Source organism: Gopherus flavomarginatus, chromosome 4 (genome assembly GCF_025201925.1).
Source record: "Gopherus flavomarginatus isolate rGopFla2 chromosome 4, rGopFla2.mat.asm, whole genome shotgun sequence".
Lineage (NCBI taxonomy): Eukaryota > Metazoa > Chordata > Testudines > Testudinidae > Gopherus > Gopherus flavomarginatus.
The window spans coordinates 5,114,578-5,127,323 of NC_066620.1; the positions used below are offsets into that span (position 1 = coordinate 5,114,578).

The following is a 12,746-nucleotide window of genomic DNA, read 5'->3' on the forward strand; positions in this document are numbered from 1 at the left end:
GTAAGGTCTCTCTTGGTAAAATTTTAAAAACAGATTCCATTTAAATCAATATGTTTAAATTCTATGCAAATACCAAGGGACTGTGGTTAAAAAGCATTTGTGCCTTTGTAACTCAAGGTGATCTTAAACAAGTTAAATTATTCAGGCAGTTAAGTGCGTAACATGAATTTGGAGTATTTAACTCCCCCCAAACCACCCCAAGCAGTAATTAAATAGCCAATATGTTGATTTTTTATAAGACGATATGCATGTACAGCAACAACTATTCAGAAAGGATTTTAGCAATTCACAGTTATTGCATACAGGGCAAAAGTTACACAATATATTTTTGTATTAGGCAAAATGTACATTAACTTTAGCAGTGTAATTTTGTAAACTGCATAATAGGAGTGCTTACTAAGATGGATTGACAATGTACTATGAGTGTTTCATAGATTTAAAAGATTGTTAGATATTTCTATTGTTTTCAAGCCACCGTAAAACAGAGCTATTTAGTATCATCAGAAGATTTTAGCTAAACCTTTTAAGTTACTGAATATTTATATAGCATCTAACATTTTCAAAATGCTGTGCAAGTACTACATAGTATTAACAGCAACAAACCCAGCATCCAGACTTCCATTCTGTCCTTCGCTCATTAGGTTATGCACCTTCTTCATATGCCAAAACAGTATTAATGCAAGATTACAGTTGACATTTTAATCTGACAAATCAGAAAATTAAAAGTTACAGTTCCCACAGCAATAAATTCTGTGCTATTGTGCATATGTATTACCACTGGATCTAGGCTCTGTCTTAATATATAGCTTGACCCCTTAATATACATGCAGTCATACAGAGTCACAGACAGAAGGGCAGTGCCCTTTGTGCTGTATTTGAATTACGACAAAACATGATACATTACCCAATATTGTATGATTGTGTAATGAAACCCTAATACACATGGTAAGTGACAGTTATGGCTGCTTTAGGAAGGTGTTCTATAATAAAAAAATGTTAATATATTTCAGACCTCAAATGATTTAAAACAATCCTAGCTTAGTTTAGATTTTCAAATTATGTCATCAACACTCAGTGAAATGATCGTGTTCTCTTCCCTGAAATGCTAGGAAGCGAGGCTCAAACCAGATCTCTCAAGCTTTCTAGTGGTATGATCAATAAAGCCCACAAATAACATTAAATATATAAAGCTTCTAAAATATAGTAATTAAGTCCAGCTACTGCCATTGAAAAAAAAACAAGCCTCGAACACAAAGCATTCTCACAGAGTGGTGCTGGAACAATTTTTATATTGGGGGTGCTGAGAACCACTGAACCAAAACTGTCAACTCTGTATAAAGGAAACCACTTCAAGCCAGTGGGTGCAGTTGCACCCCCAGCATCTCTAGTTCCAGCACCTATGTTCTCACATGCTTATTTAGTATTAATCAGGCCTAAAATGCTTCAGATTTTAGATTGACTGTATCAGAACTTCTCAGATCAGCAAGACTGTTTGTTCGCAAGTATGCAGCAGCTGCTCTGTTCATCAGTAACTTCCTGCGGTTTTAATAATTTATTCCCCCTACATATACTTTTGAGACTGTTACACCACTAGCTCTACAAACATACACGCTCCTGTACAGATAACATGCTCATTTTGATTCTGAGAGAAGCATTTTATAAGCACCAAGTTTCCCTCCTGAAAGCCAAAAATCTGACCACTTTCAACCCAGCCTTCCAGATATCTTTGAACCTGCTTCACTGGCTCCTCAAAAGATTCACTGGCAGGGATGGGACTACATCAACATTCCCTGCTGGCTGTTGTAAGTGGAGCAGGTTCCATTCTCCCAGTCCTGCCTCCTTTAGGTGAAGAGTTTCTTCCTGGTTGTGTTGCTCCCCTTGTATGTTATTATTTCAATGCCTATTCATTTCCCAATTTGCCCCAACCCAGGCAGAGCAAGAGGAGGAACAATCAGCAGGAGCAGGCAGTGGCAAAACAGCACGTGGACAGCAGTGTCCCATCACAAAAACTTGATGGCAACTTCCCTCCTGCTGGGTAGCTATCCACAAGCTGAAAACTATGACTCTATAGGGCATTAGAACAAATAAGAGAGTCCCAGGTCTAAATGAGTATCAGGTCTATTACAACCAACTCTCCCCCAATCTCAAGGTCCTTTAGAAGCACGGGCAGAGAGTCTGTTCAAACATGCAAATATTCAGGCCCATCACCTTTTAGATGCATGCTTAAATCAGTAAGGCAAGTCATTTAATGTCAATGCTCAGTGCATGTAAACATTTTTAACTTTTTTTCTTTCTAATCAAGTATCATCAAGAACATGGTGGGTGTATTTGTCCTCACTGGGGAGCTAAGTCTGGCAAGCTAGTGGTTTCATAAATCGAAGAGGTATGAACACAAAAAAGTACCAGAAAAAAAAAATCTTGATTTATGACAAGCCACCTTACTTTCATTTAAAAGCTGGAAGGATTTTCTGCAAACTTGCCAAAGAGATTCCTTTCTTGGCTAAGCCGTGGCATGAACAACTTCAGTCCCATCAAGTAATTGGAGGAAGACTGAAAATGGAAGCTTAAGAAATGAACGGCGATCTCCACACTGTGACATAACTAGCACATCGCACAACGTTCACACATCCCACCCCATACAATACTGAAAGCACACTGGGTAAGGTATATGGTGGCATCATTGGCTCCTTAACTATACAAGTGAGGCTGTATAGCCAGATGTCTGGACCCAAAGTACAAGCATCTTTCCAATGTTAAAAGGAAATTAAGTTCTGTGCCCCCATGCCAAGACCTCTCCACTATAAAACTATAATACACACGCGCGCGCGCCAGCATTGATTGAAGAGGTGGAAGTGTGAAGCTGGAAATCCAGAAGCCAAAACAGAAATTTTAGTTCAATTATACTGAATCAGTGAAATTAGCAGCCCAACAGAATGACATTCTAGAATAGAATGAAATTCCTACCATTATAAAAAAACATTACAAGTTACCAAAGTGCATAGTACTGTTTCCTTAAAAACAAAACAAAAGAAAAGTTATTTGTAAACCTACTTTTAGTTAAGATCAGGTATTTCAGTTTGTTACATTGCTGAAAATAATCCTGAAAATAAAGTTTATAAGGCAAGATTCCACATTAAACATGGCAAATTAAAGGGAAATTGGACTGATTTTGAGAGAGATAAAAATGCTTGCCATGGAAGGTGTGCATATTTGTTAACAGCCCAACAACTTTTCCCCAGTCTGATTCTTTTCAGCATTAACAGCTGTAAGTAAACGTAGTGTGTCGAAGTTAGTGTCCATTTTAAATATGTATTCGAAAATTGCACTATATATCTTGATATAAGTATTTATAGCACCAGACATCCTGGAGTTTGTAAAGTCCATCCGACTTAAGGGAATACAACTTATCAATGAAGGAACACATGTAAAACATCCCTTATTATCAAACCATGTCACATTCTTTCTATTCCATGGTACTTATTGGACTGCAGATTCTATAATCCTCCTCTGAGTCCCTTCTGCATTTAATTCAGTTCAGTCTTAAGTAGTTAAAGAAACTGTTTTCAGTGGCAACTAATAACTACTGACCTACAGTGACACTGCCCTACAATAGGCTTGTCAGGCCTGAAAAAGTTGTACCAAAGAAGCTGATTAGGACTTCAAGAGGTTTGTAGCAAGAATCAATGGCTAGTCTGTACTAATGCTGTGGTTCCAGCACAGAAATGATAAAAGTGGAACACCATTAGTTATGCCTCATTAAGCTCCACAACCCTCCTAAAAAGAAATTTGTTTAGCCTGTACAAAAATCTAATGCAGTTTTAAGCTCTCTGTGTTGAATTTCATGGTATCTCAAAAGCTTCAATAAGATAAAGGCCAAAGATCCAAGAATGTAACCAAAGCATCAACAGTAAAGTTAATTTTGAAGTTTTTGGTTTTTAATAGAACGTGTTTTTTCCTTTTTTGCTTTCTTTCTTAGCCAGAAACTCAATCTTTTAAAAAGAGAAATACTGAATTTTGCAACCCACAATAAAAATACATCATGGATTTAATATCTTGTAACAGTTTGTTTTTAAAAACTAATATATTTAAATAGGAAAAAAAAAAGCCTAGTTTTAAGACTAACGAATAACATATTGTGGACTATGAGGGAGCTAAATATTTAAAAACTTTTTACAAAATTTAAGTGGCCATACCTTTCATATCTCTGTGGTGGCTGTTGAAACAGAGGTGTGGGACCTCGCCATGATTCTTGGGGCCGTAGATCTGTATAATAAAACAAAACAAAACAAAAAAGTCAAACAATATGCAAAAACCAGTTCCATATATCACTTATTGTTAAATATGTGTTAAAAACAATTTTTTAAAAAAGTTTCAGAGAACTAACAAAAAACCCCAAATTGGACTTGCTGCCAAATACTTTTGGGCCACCTTTTTTACTCTACATTGGTGTAACTGTAAAGTAATTCCACTGACTTCAGTGGAGTAACTGTGACTTGAAACCGGTGAAAGAGCAGAGTTTCTCCATTTGTATCTTATTAATATACATAATGGAAAGCTAAATTTCAGGTAATCAAGAGGAAAAAATTACGACTGGGACCAATACACTGGTTAATGTTTTAAACCTCTGAATGTACACATTTTCTGGAATTTTTACAACGAAAGAAATCATATGACTCCTACTACAACTTTTGAAAAGCCTCTTTCAGACAACATTTAGCATTACCACCAAATACATTCATCAATATGCCAGGATGTGTGATCTTTGTAATTAGGGGGGGGGGGGAAGCAAAGCACATTGATAATGAACTGCAATATTTTTATAAGCATCAACCAATAATTCTGTCCTCTTTATTAGGCTGAATTATTCACCCTACAACCTGAAAGCTGATAGGGTGGAGACATGATTTAAGAATGCTGTATTTTCAACTTTGTCTGGCCACCAGAATATTATGATTTACTATGGGTCCTTCTGAACAGTTATTATACAGATGGAAAAAAAATTGGTAAAATCTGGCTCAGAGCACATGGCATTGCAGCAGTAAGAAACGGTAATGAAAGGGACCACCCACTTTTCAATTGTTTTCTTGTACTCAAGCTCTAACTCTGTACAAAGATGTACCAGCAACAACTTAGCTTTAATAAGACATGCAATTAAATGGCTGCTCTTCTTCTAAATAAATTGACCAGTAAACAGGATGAAAGAAACATCTAATCAATAGCTCCTTGGTCAGTTCACAACACTTAAATTGTGTATCAGTCAAAAGCTTCAGTTTCAGTGACATCTTTGATTATCTTCAATGGTGTGTAAGTGTGACCTAATTATAACAGCTGGTTCCAGAAGTTGTCTAATGGATATGCTTTGATAGGATAGTAATACCCCGTTAAATTGTCAATATTCAAGGACACCAAAGCTTAGCAATACTTTGATAGAGCTCTACATTTACTTTTCCAATTGAGCTTTTAAGAAAAGCATGGATAGGGGGAAATCTAGCCTCTTTTCTAGGAACTCAGACTGGATTGCTTGTGCATTTTAATGGTCTGACGTGAACAGAAACCTTTTATGGTAGCACTTGAGAGAACTCTGTAGTGTGGGCAGGTCCTACTGAAGATAACAGCTTTGCTGGTAGAAATAAATTCTGATCTCCAACAGTCCTGCTCTTCCTGCCTTGAGCCTTCTTTGATCAGAATGAGTCATGCTCACATAGGCCAGATTACAAAGTTACTTGTAGCGTGGACAATATATCCATTAGAGACTAGACTGAGACTCCCCAAACTCATTTAACTTGTAACTAATTGCTAATTTGAAGATAATGCATTATATATAAAAATAATGGTTTAGGGTGGCCAGAGTGGCTGGGGAATTTATGGGATCAAATCAGGAAAAGGAAAAAATAGACTAATCAGAAAGTTTAAGCAGTGAGGTCTATTATAGAGGATAGGACACTTCAAGAGAAGTGGATTCATCATTCTAATTAGGATAGTACCAAAGCTCTTGCGTATGTATTCCAGGGAACAGTACTGACTATACTGACCATTTCAATCTTCCATGATCCATAGTTTCAAACTTTAATTTTAAACGAACTCCATTTGAAAAGAAATGCAAAATGAAAGATCTGCATTTCAGGATTAAATATTTAACCTAAAGGTATGCCCATAATTCTTTTAATTAGACTGTCCACCTGGTGTCTCATAGTCCAGGTAAATGGCCCCACTTTTCCATTCATAGCTGTCAAGAAAACTGTCCCCATTCCTGGGCTTGGACTCTACCATGGTGATCCAGCCATATAAGACCTCTAGGCTAGATTCCTTAGTTCTCAGTACCTAAATAATACGGTCACCGGGTTCCCAAACTGACAGCTCTTCCATATGCTCAGAAACATCGCTCCAGCACTCTGATCTCTTTAACTGGCTCCCTATTGAACGCCTTGTCAAATTCATGGTTTTGGGCCCTGTTTTAAGGGCTCCCCAGGAGACTCTTCCCCAAATTACTTCAGGGACCACCTCACGATGTGCTAACATGACCTAGGCACAATAGATGCATGCCACTGAAACAGAATAAGAACTTCACAAGTCAGAGTTATGTTCAGGAGACAGATCTTTCAGCAGCTGACCCACAAACCTGGAACTCACTACTGGAGGAGGCTGGGATGAAAAATTCCCTTTGATCTAGCTGTCCCACAGCCACCCCGCAAAAAGAACCAACTAGTGAACAAAAATTAAGTACAGTCCTTGCTGACTATAGGGAAGAGGTTTTTGTTTTTTTTTTTAATGTGTACGCTTTATAATGTTGGGAGCCACTCAGATACAGCTGTAATGGGTCCTGTAAAAGAACTCAGACAGACTAACCAGATTATTGTGTCACGGCTGATGGACAGCAGCAGCAGTACGAGAGTCTAGGGGGTGGGGAAAAAGGAGGAGAGTCAAACTGCCCTTTCCTGTCTAGTACACAGATAGAGAGTGGGGTGGAGGGGAAGGACATGTCACACTTCCAGCAGCATGGAGATGGGGTGCTCCCTCTTTTCTTTGCAGCTAGGAAGTAGGGGAGCACTCCAAGCAGCCAGGAGGCCATGCAGATGAAAGAAGCTGCCCTTGTTCCTGGCAGCTGAGAGCTACACATTTAACCCAACACTCACTTATAAAAACCCCACGTCCTCTGCTCCTCCGTGAAGTCCAAGTAAAGCCCTCCAATGAGAGGAAATTAGTCCCCACAAGGTATAGGGTGCTCCTTCATATTGACCCCCGAATCACAAGCACCTGCTGTATGTGTGTTTCAAGCTCTGTAACCCTTCCCTCCAACTGAAAAGTTAGGACACAGCCCCCTTCAGGAAGTAGCTCTGATCACATCTCCTTGTACAGCACTGAGGAACACACAGATTAAGTATTCACAAGCAGGAATATCTTAATAATGAAGTAGAGTTTAAAACAAACTTATTACCATTCTTTGCATGGTTCTGACAGAAGATCACTTTAAGAAGGGGAAAAAAGCCTGAAAGTGAATGGTACTTCAAAAAGCTACAAGCAGGAGAGGAAAAAACGACAGTTAATATTTTCTTTGGTCTTTACAAATTAGGCATTTCCTAGAGCTATAAGGCTATATAAACTGCCTTCTCCAGCAACTCCTTAAGTAACAATTTATCTAATCAGTGTAGCAATCAAAGACAAGATTTCATGTTTACTGATTGCACTAATCAAAATCACTTTTCAAATGCAGCTAATTGACAAGTTTACTGACTGAGATGAAAGTCATAAATCACATACTCTGGATTGCAGAAACCAAATATGCCATTCACACAGAACCACCAGACTGCACTTGACTCCCCCAAGTTATCAGCACACAGACAATTATTCATCAACTGAAAATTGGCACATCAAAGTCAAATCAGAGAACAACGGTAAGAAACACCCACAGCAGGCTCTTGAAAAAGAGGTGGTGGTTTGATTGAACACATTGCCCTTCTAGAGTCCCATTTTACCTCATCATATATAAAAATACAAATCTCCTAAAATAAAATCTCGCTTCCTCAACCCACAGTTTTAACTGTGTTATCTCTACTTTTCCCAATACATTTTAAACTAGACAAAAATTGAGAGTGTGTGTTTTCCGGGAGCTTTTTAGTCAGATTACTATCTTTGACATACAACTATTCCCACTCATCAAGGCCTATCTTCTGGCCTCATCTATAGTAGTTTTATAGTAATACAAAAAGAATCTGATTAAATCTGATTTTGATATAATCTGTGTGCGTGTCTCATTTAGAAAATCTTTTCCACGTGGCAGTGTAGGACTGCCCAGCTGAAGACTTGTGACTTTTCAATATCATCTCCAAGAACTCCTGGCAGAAGAAGATTTTGTCCTCAGGCTTATTTGAGACACCAGTCGAAGAGCCTCTGGATTTTGGTGAGGCATTTGTCCTTGAGTTTTGAGAGAGGGAGGGGTATAAGAAAGCTGCCACAGCTAGATCCAGAAGCCCACAGTACCCAAAAACCCTGTTTAGCCAGAATTACAGCTAGCAGTAGAATTAAAGCTCAATCCTTTTTTTATTGCCTTGGGAATCATTTGTATTGCAGGAAAAACATATGGCATGTTTGCTACAGTTTAGTAAGAGGGCTACTGTCTACTGAAGGAAGACAAATGCTAGCTAAATTGCTCTCAGCTTGAATATGTGTATGACCAGAGCTCCACAAAAGCCCATCTACTGTGGGTCATCAGCAGGCTAGATGTGGGCCACACTCTTTGAGGCATTCATTAGTAGGACCACAGGAAAAAAGTGATCTGAAGAGAGATTTCTTCTGAAAACATCAGGTGAGTCTGTACGGTATCTTGATGTATCATTACTGGATTGCAGAGGGCTTCATTCTCTATCTGGCAAATGGGAGTTGAGCTAAGATACATGATGCTATTAATTCCAGGAGCCTCAGGAACACATGAACTAGGTATTGACTGGACACCACCAAGCATTTCCTGAGATCCTTCTTGAGGAAGATCAACTTTTGCTATTGTTGACACTATGCATACTCCAACTAGGGGTCATCTTTTGAGTAGAACTGAAAATGGATTTCTCTTGGCTTATCCTTACGCCCTGTAAGTCTTTGGCAAACCAGATTGTACACTCTACAGCATCTGCTCCCTCACTAACCAATCACTGAAGTATTGGAAGAGATGGATACTAAGCCTCAAGTCCACTGTCACCAAATTTAGGGCAGTTAGGAAATAACTTGAGTGTAGTAGGAAGGTCAAACTAGATTTTCATGGCTTGAGCTAAAGATATCTCCTGGAAAGTCTCAGTATCATCAACAGAAGAGAAGGGAATAGGCAACACAGAAATTGGTAAAGAGTAAGGAAACTTCTTAGTCTTCTGTCCCTCCTCTTCCTCCAATTCAGAGGATACTCTGTTCAGGATACTTAGGAAATGGCAAACACAACGGCAACATTTTTACTTTCCTTGCTTTTTGAAAGATGCCTTTAAGAGGACTGAAGATGGCAACTGATGCCACATGTTAAAGGAAAGCTGAACTGCCCATAAGATTGTTGACTTGACATCCCTTTTCCCTACATGGGTGGGAAAGTCCAGGGGCACAAGAATCAATCTTCATGCAATGGAAGAGTAGGGAAACCGGCACTAGGGAAGTAATAATGACAGAAAAGGAAAATCTAACATTAGGAATAGACTGGATTTTAGATTTGCAGAACCACACCAAAAGAAGGGGAGACTTCAACAGCATTCAAAAAAAAAAGCTGAACTATTATCCTTGGAAATAGATTCTCAAATGAGAATACAAAATATTCTTGTCTTGGCAAGTGTTGGATCTGAGAACCAACCAAATCCAAGGACCCATTCAAGGAATGATCTTCTCTTTTATTGAATCTTCCAATTGGTAGAATGGGGCTCCTTTGGGAAAAATGTAGCGGAAACCCCAAGATCGTTCCTGAAACAAACCGATGGACTGGAATTCCACATTGATCAGTGGATTCAAGCCTCCTGAATTTGAAGGAATAATGGTATTTGTATCTGGAGTGTCTTCTATACGAGATGCACTCAGATGCTATGGTGATGCAAGCCACGTAAGTACCTAAATGAATAGATCAAATCCATGTATCTAAGGCTCAGAGGATTGCTTTGAGAGTTCTCCCTCAAACTGCCAAGACATGATCTTCAAAAATGCAGAAATCAGTACCAGATACTCATGGTACTCCAAATGGGTTATTCAATCCCAACATTTGTTTCCTTTTCTCCCTTCAGATGAACACAAAGATTTGAAGTCTAAGTATTTCCTATGATCAAGGCAAAAGACAGTTATGCCTTTCATTCTGATTATCACATTCTTCTCTCCACACTATTACACATTCTCTTCTATTTCTGATTACTATAAACACTGTTTAAAAAAATTAAAGTTAGTAGTTAGGGCTGGTGTCGTTAGCCTCTGTTTGCCAGAAGCTGGGAATGGGAGACAAGGGATGGATCACTTGATGATTCCCTGTTCTGTTCATTCCCTCTGAACACCTGGACACTGGCGACCGTCAGAAGACAGGACACTGGGCCAGATGGACCTTTGGTCTGACTCAGTATGGCCGTTCTTATTCTTAGTAGCCACAGTCACTCCACATTGGTTAGAGCAGCTGGGAAGGCTGTATGTGCAACGTGATACCTCAAAAATTTAAAGGTTTGATCCTGCAGTCCTTTACTTTGGGACTGGACAATAAGTTTAATTTAAAATGGTTACCATTATTTTATCTCAACTGTTCACTTCCACTTCCTGGGACTTCTGTTATTACTGAAATAATAAAGTTCGACACTCTCCCATTCTACAATTAATTTGCTCTCTCTCTCATGAATGCGTGCAAGCTGGCTAAAAGTACCGCAAATTTATAACATTATTTTCCCATTAGCTTTTTGCCCTCTCTTGTCTGTTTGTCCCAACTCTTCAAAACTAGGTTGGTCGCTCATCTGTTTTCCAAAATGGGTTTTCCCAAGAATTCAATAGAGAAATGAAAGTCATCATTTTAGTACCTTTTCAGGCAGTTCACCTAACTTTCCTCCTGCCTCTCTGAGGCCCAGTTCTCACCATACATCTGCTACCATTATTGCCCACTGTAAACAGATTGAGCATGTAGCAGTGTCTGATCATGGGAGAAAGGAAGGTGGAAAGCTTAAGAGTTTCAACATATGAATGATTAACCATTTTAGGGTAAAAAAAGCCTACTTTAAAATATAACTGCATGAAAGCATCATAACTGGGCCTGAACTTAGGAAAGAAAGTCTTACTCCCTACGCTCAGTCTCTTTTCTTGCTGTTCTGCTCTGTTGTCCAGGACACAAAATCCACATCTGACACGTTTTCTGCTGGTGCTTCAGAGATCATGATTCTGGCAAAGCCTGTAGGTTTCACTGTTGTCCATGAGAGGTTATCCACTCAATTCTAAACACACTACATGTTTAAAGCCCACCAAGTTTTCCCCCACCACTCCTGTTTCTAACATTGGGTGTGCTGACAGTCAACAACACAATCCTGCTTGAAGAAGTACAAATGCAGTTTTACAGAAAAGATCTTAGAACAATTTATTACACTATCACCATGCAGAACAGCATCAAAGCGGTGCAACAAAGAGCAACACAAGATCAATCATTTGGAAGTGAAACCCCTAAGTGACGTAGGCCTTTAAAACAGATGAATTCTGAGCAACTGTGGGCACATCAAACATATTGGCATGTCAGGTTAATGCAGGGTTGTAGGAGGAGACTAAACTCATTTCAGAACACGACTATTAACATTTAACCAGGTGTAAGGTGAGAGTCAGGGAAGTTTATCCATTATCCCACATAGCTCAGATACTTTTTTCCAATCATACATTGAATAACCAATGATTAAAGCAAAGAGGACTTTTTAAAGATTATCTTTTAGAAGTTTTTCAATATTTTCTAGGATTGTAAGTATCCATATTCCCTTTAATAGGATTTTGACTACAGCAGAACCCCATTTACCTGAGCCTCCATTTTCCAGCTCTCTGCATTAATCGAACCACCAGCGTGCACACATAGGAATATGGAAAATTGATGCTTTAGCCCTGGCCCCCATCACCCAGGGCTGAAGCATATAACTTAGCTTCGCAGGGGCCACTGTGGTGTGAGGCCCCAGGAAATTGCAACAGAAAGGTTGAGAAACACTGTTGTAGACAGTCGCTATAACGTTCAGGGTTAGAGTGTAAAAATGACCAGTACCTGTACAACTTGTTAAAATCTCACATTAGTTTTCTTGTTATTAAATGAACAAAACATTATTTGCAAAACTAAGGGTTTGTATATTGCGTTAAGCAGGTAAGTAGATGAGAAAGGGGGTAATGTTTGAATGCTTTTCCAAGATGGGGCAGCTAGTTTAAAAGCAACTCCACATCTTAAAACAACAGCGAAAACTCTTTGCCTAGTCTCCTGATTAGCTGAATTTTTTTATTATCCAGTCTGGCCCCAGTCCCAGTTAGATCAGCTAAACAGGGTTCCACTGTATTTGGTGCTACTCTGAGCAGAGTTTTCCGATCTAGACAGTTCAATAAACATCAGTGTAACTCTTATGCTAAACATCTTTGATGCAAAATGTCAGTGTTGACATTCGAATGGCTACCTCAAAAAGTGCTGATGCTCATGTAGTGCTAAAGAGAGGCACAAAGGAAAAACAGTTTTTTTCCTTCCCCTTTGAGTACAAAGAGATAGTCAAGTTTCTTAATCCTCCTGTGCGGGACACAACAGTTTAAAT

The 12,746-nt window shown here is 38.9% G+C and overlaps 1 protein-coding gene across 4 annotated transcripts in view; it reads right to left on the reverse strand.

Annotated features, from left to right (window-relative positions):
• The window catches only part of XRN2 (5'-3' exoribonuclease 2), a 496,353-nt gene that overhangs the window by 8,833 nt on the left and 474,774 nt on the right, over window positions 1–12,746 (reverse strand). For all 4 annotated transcript variants that reach the window (XM_050951290.1, XM_050951289.1, XM_050951287.1 and 1 more), the window contains one exon: window positions 4,194–4,263. In XM_050951290.1, coding sequence (XP_050807247.1) covers window positions 4,194–4,263 — 70 coding nt within the window. The remainder of the gene's footprint in view (window positions 1–4,193; window positions 4,264–12,746) is intronic.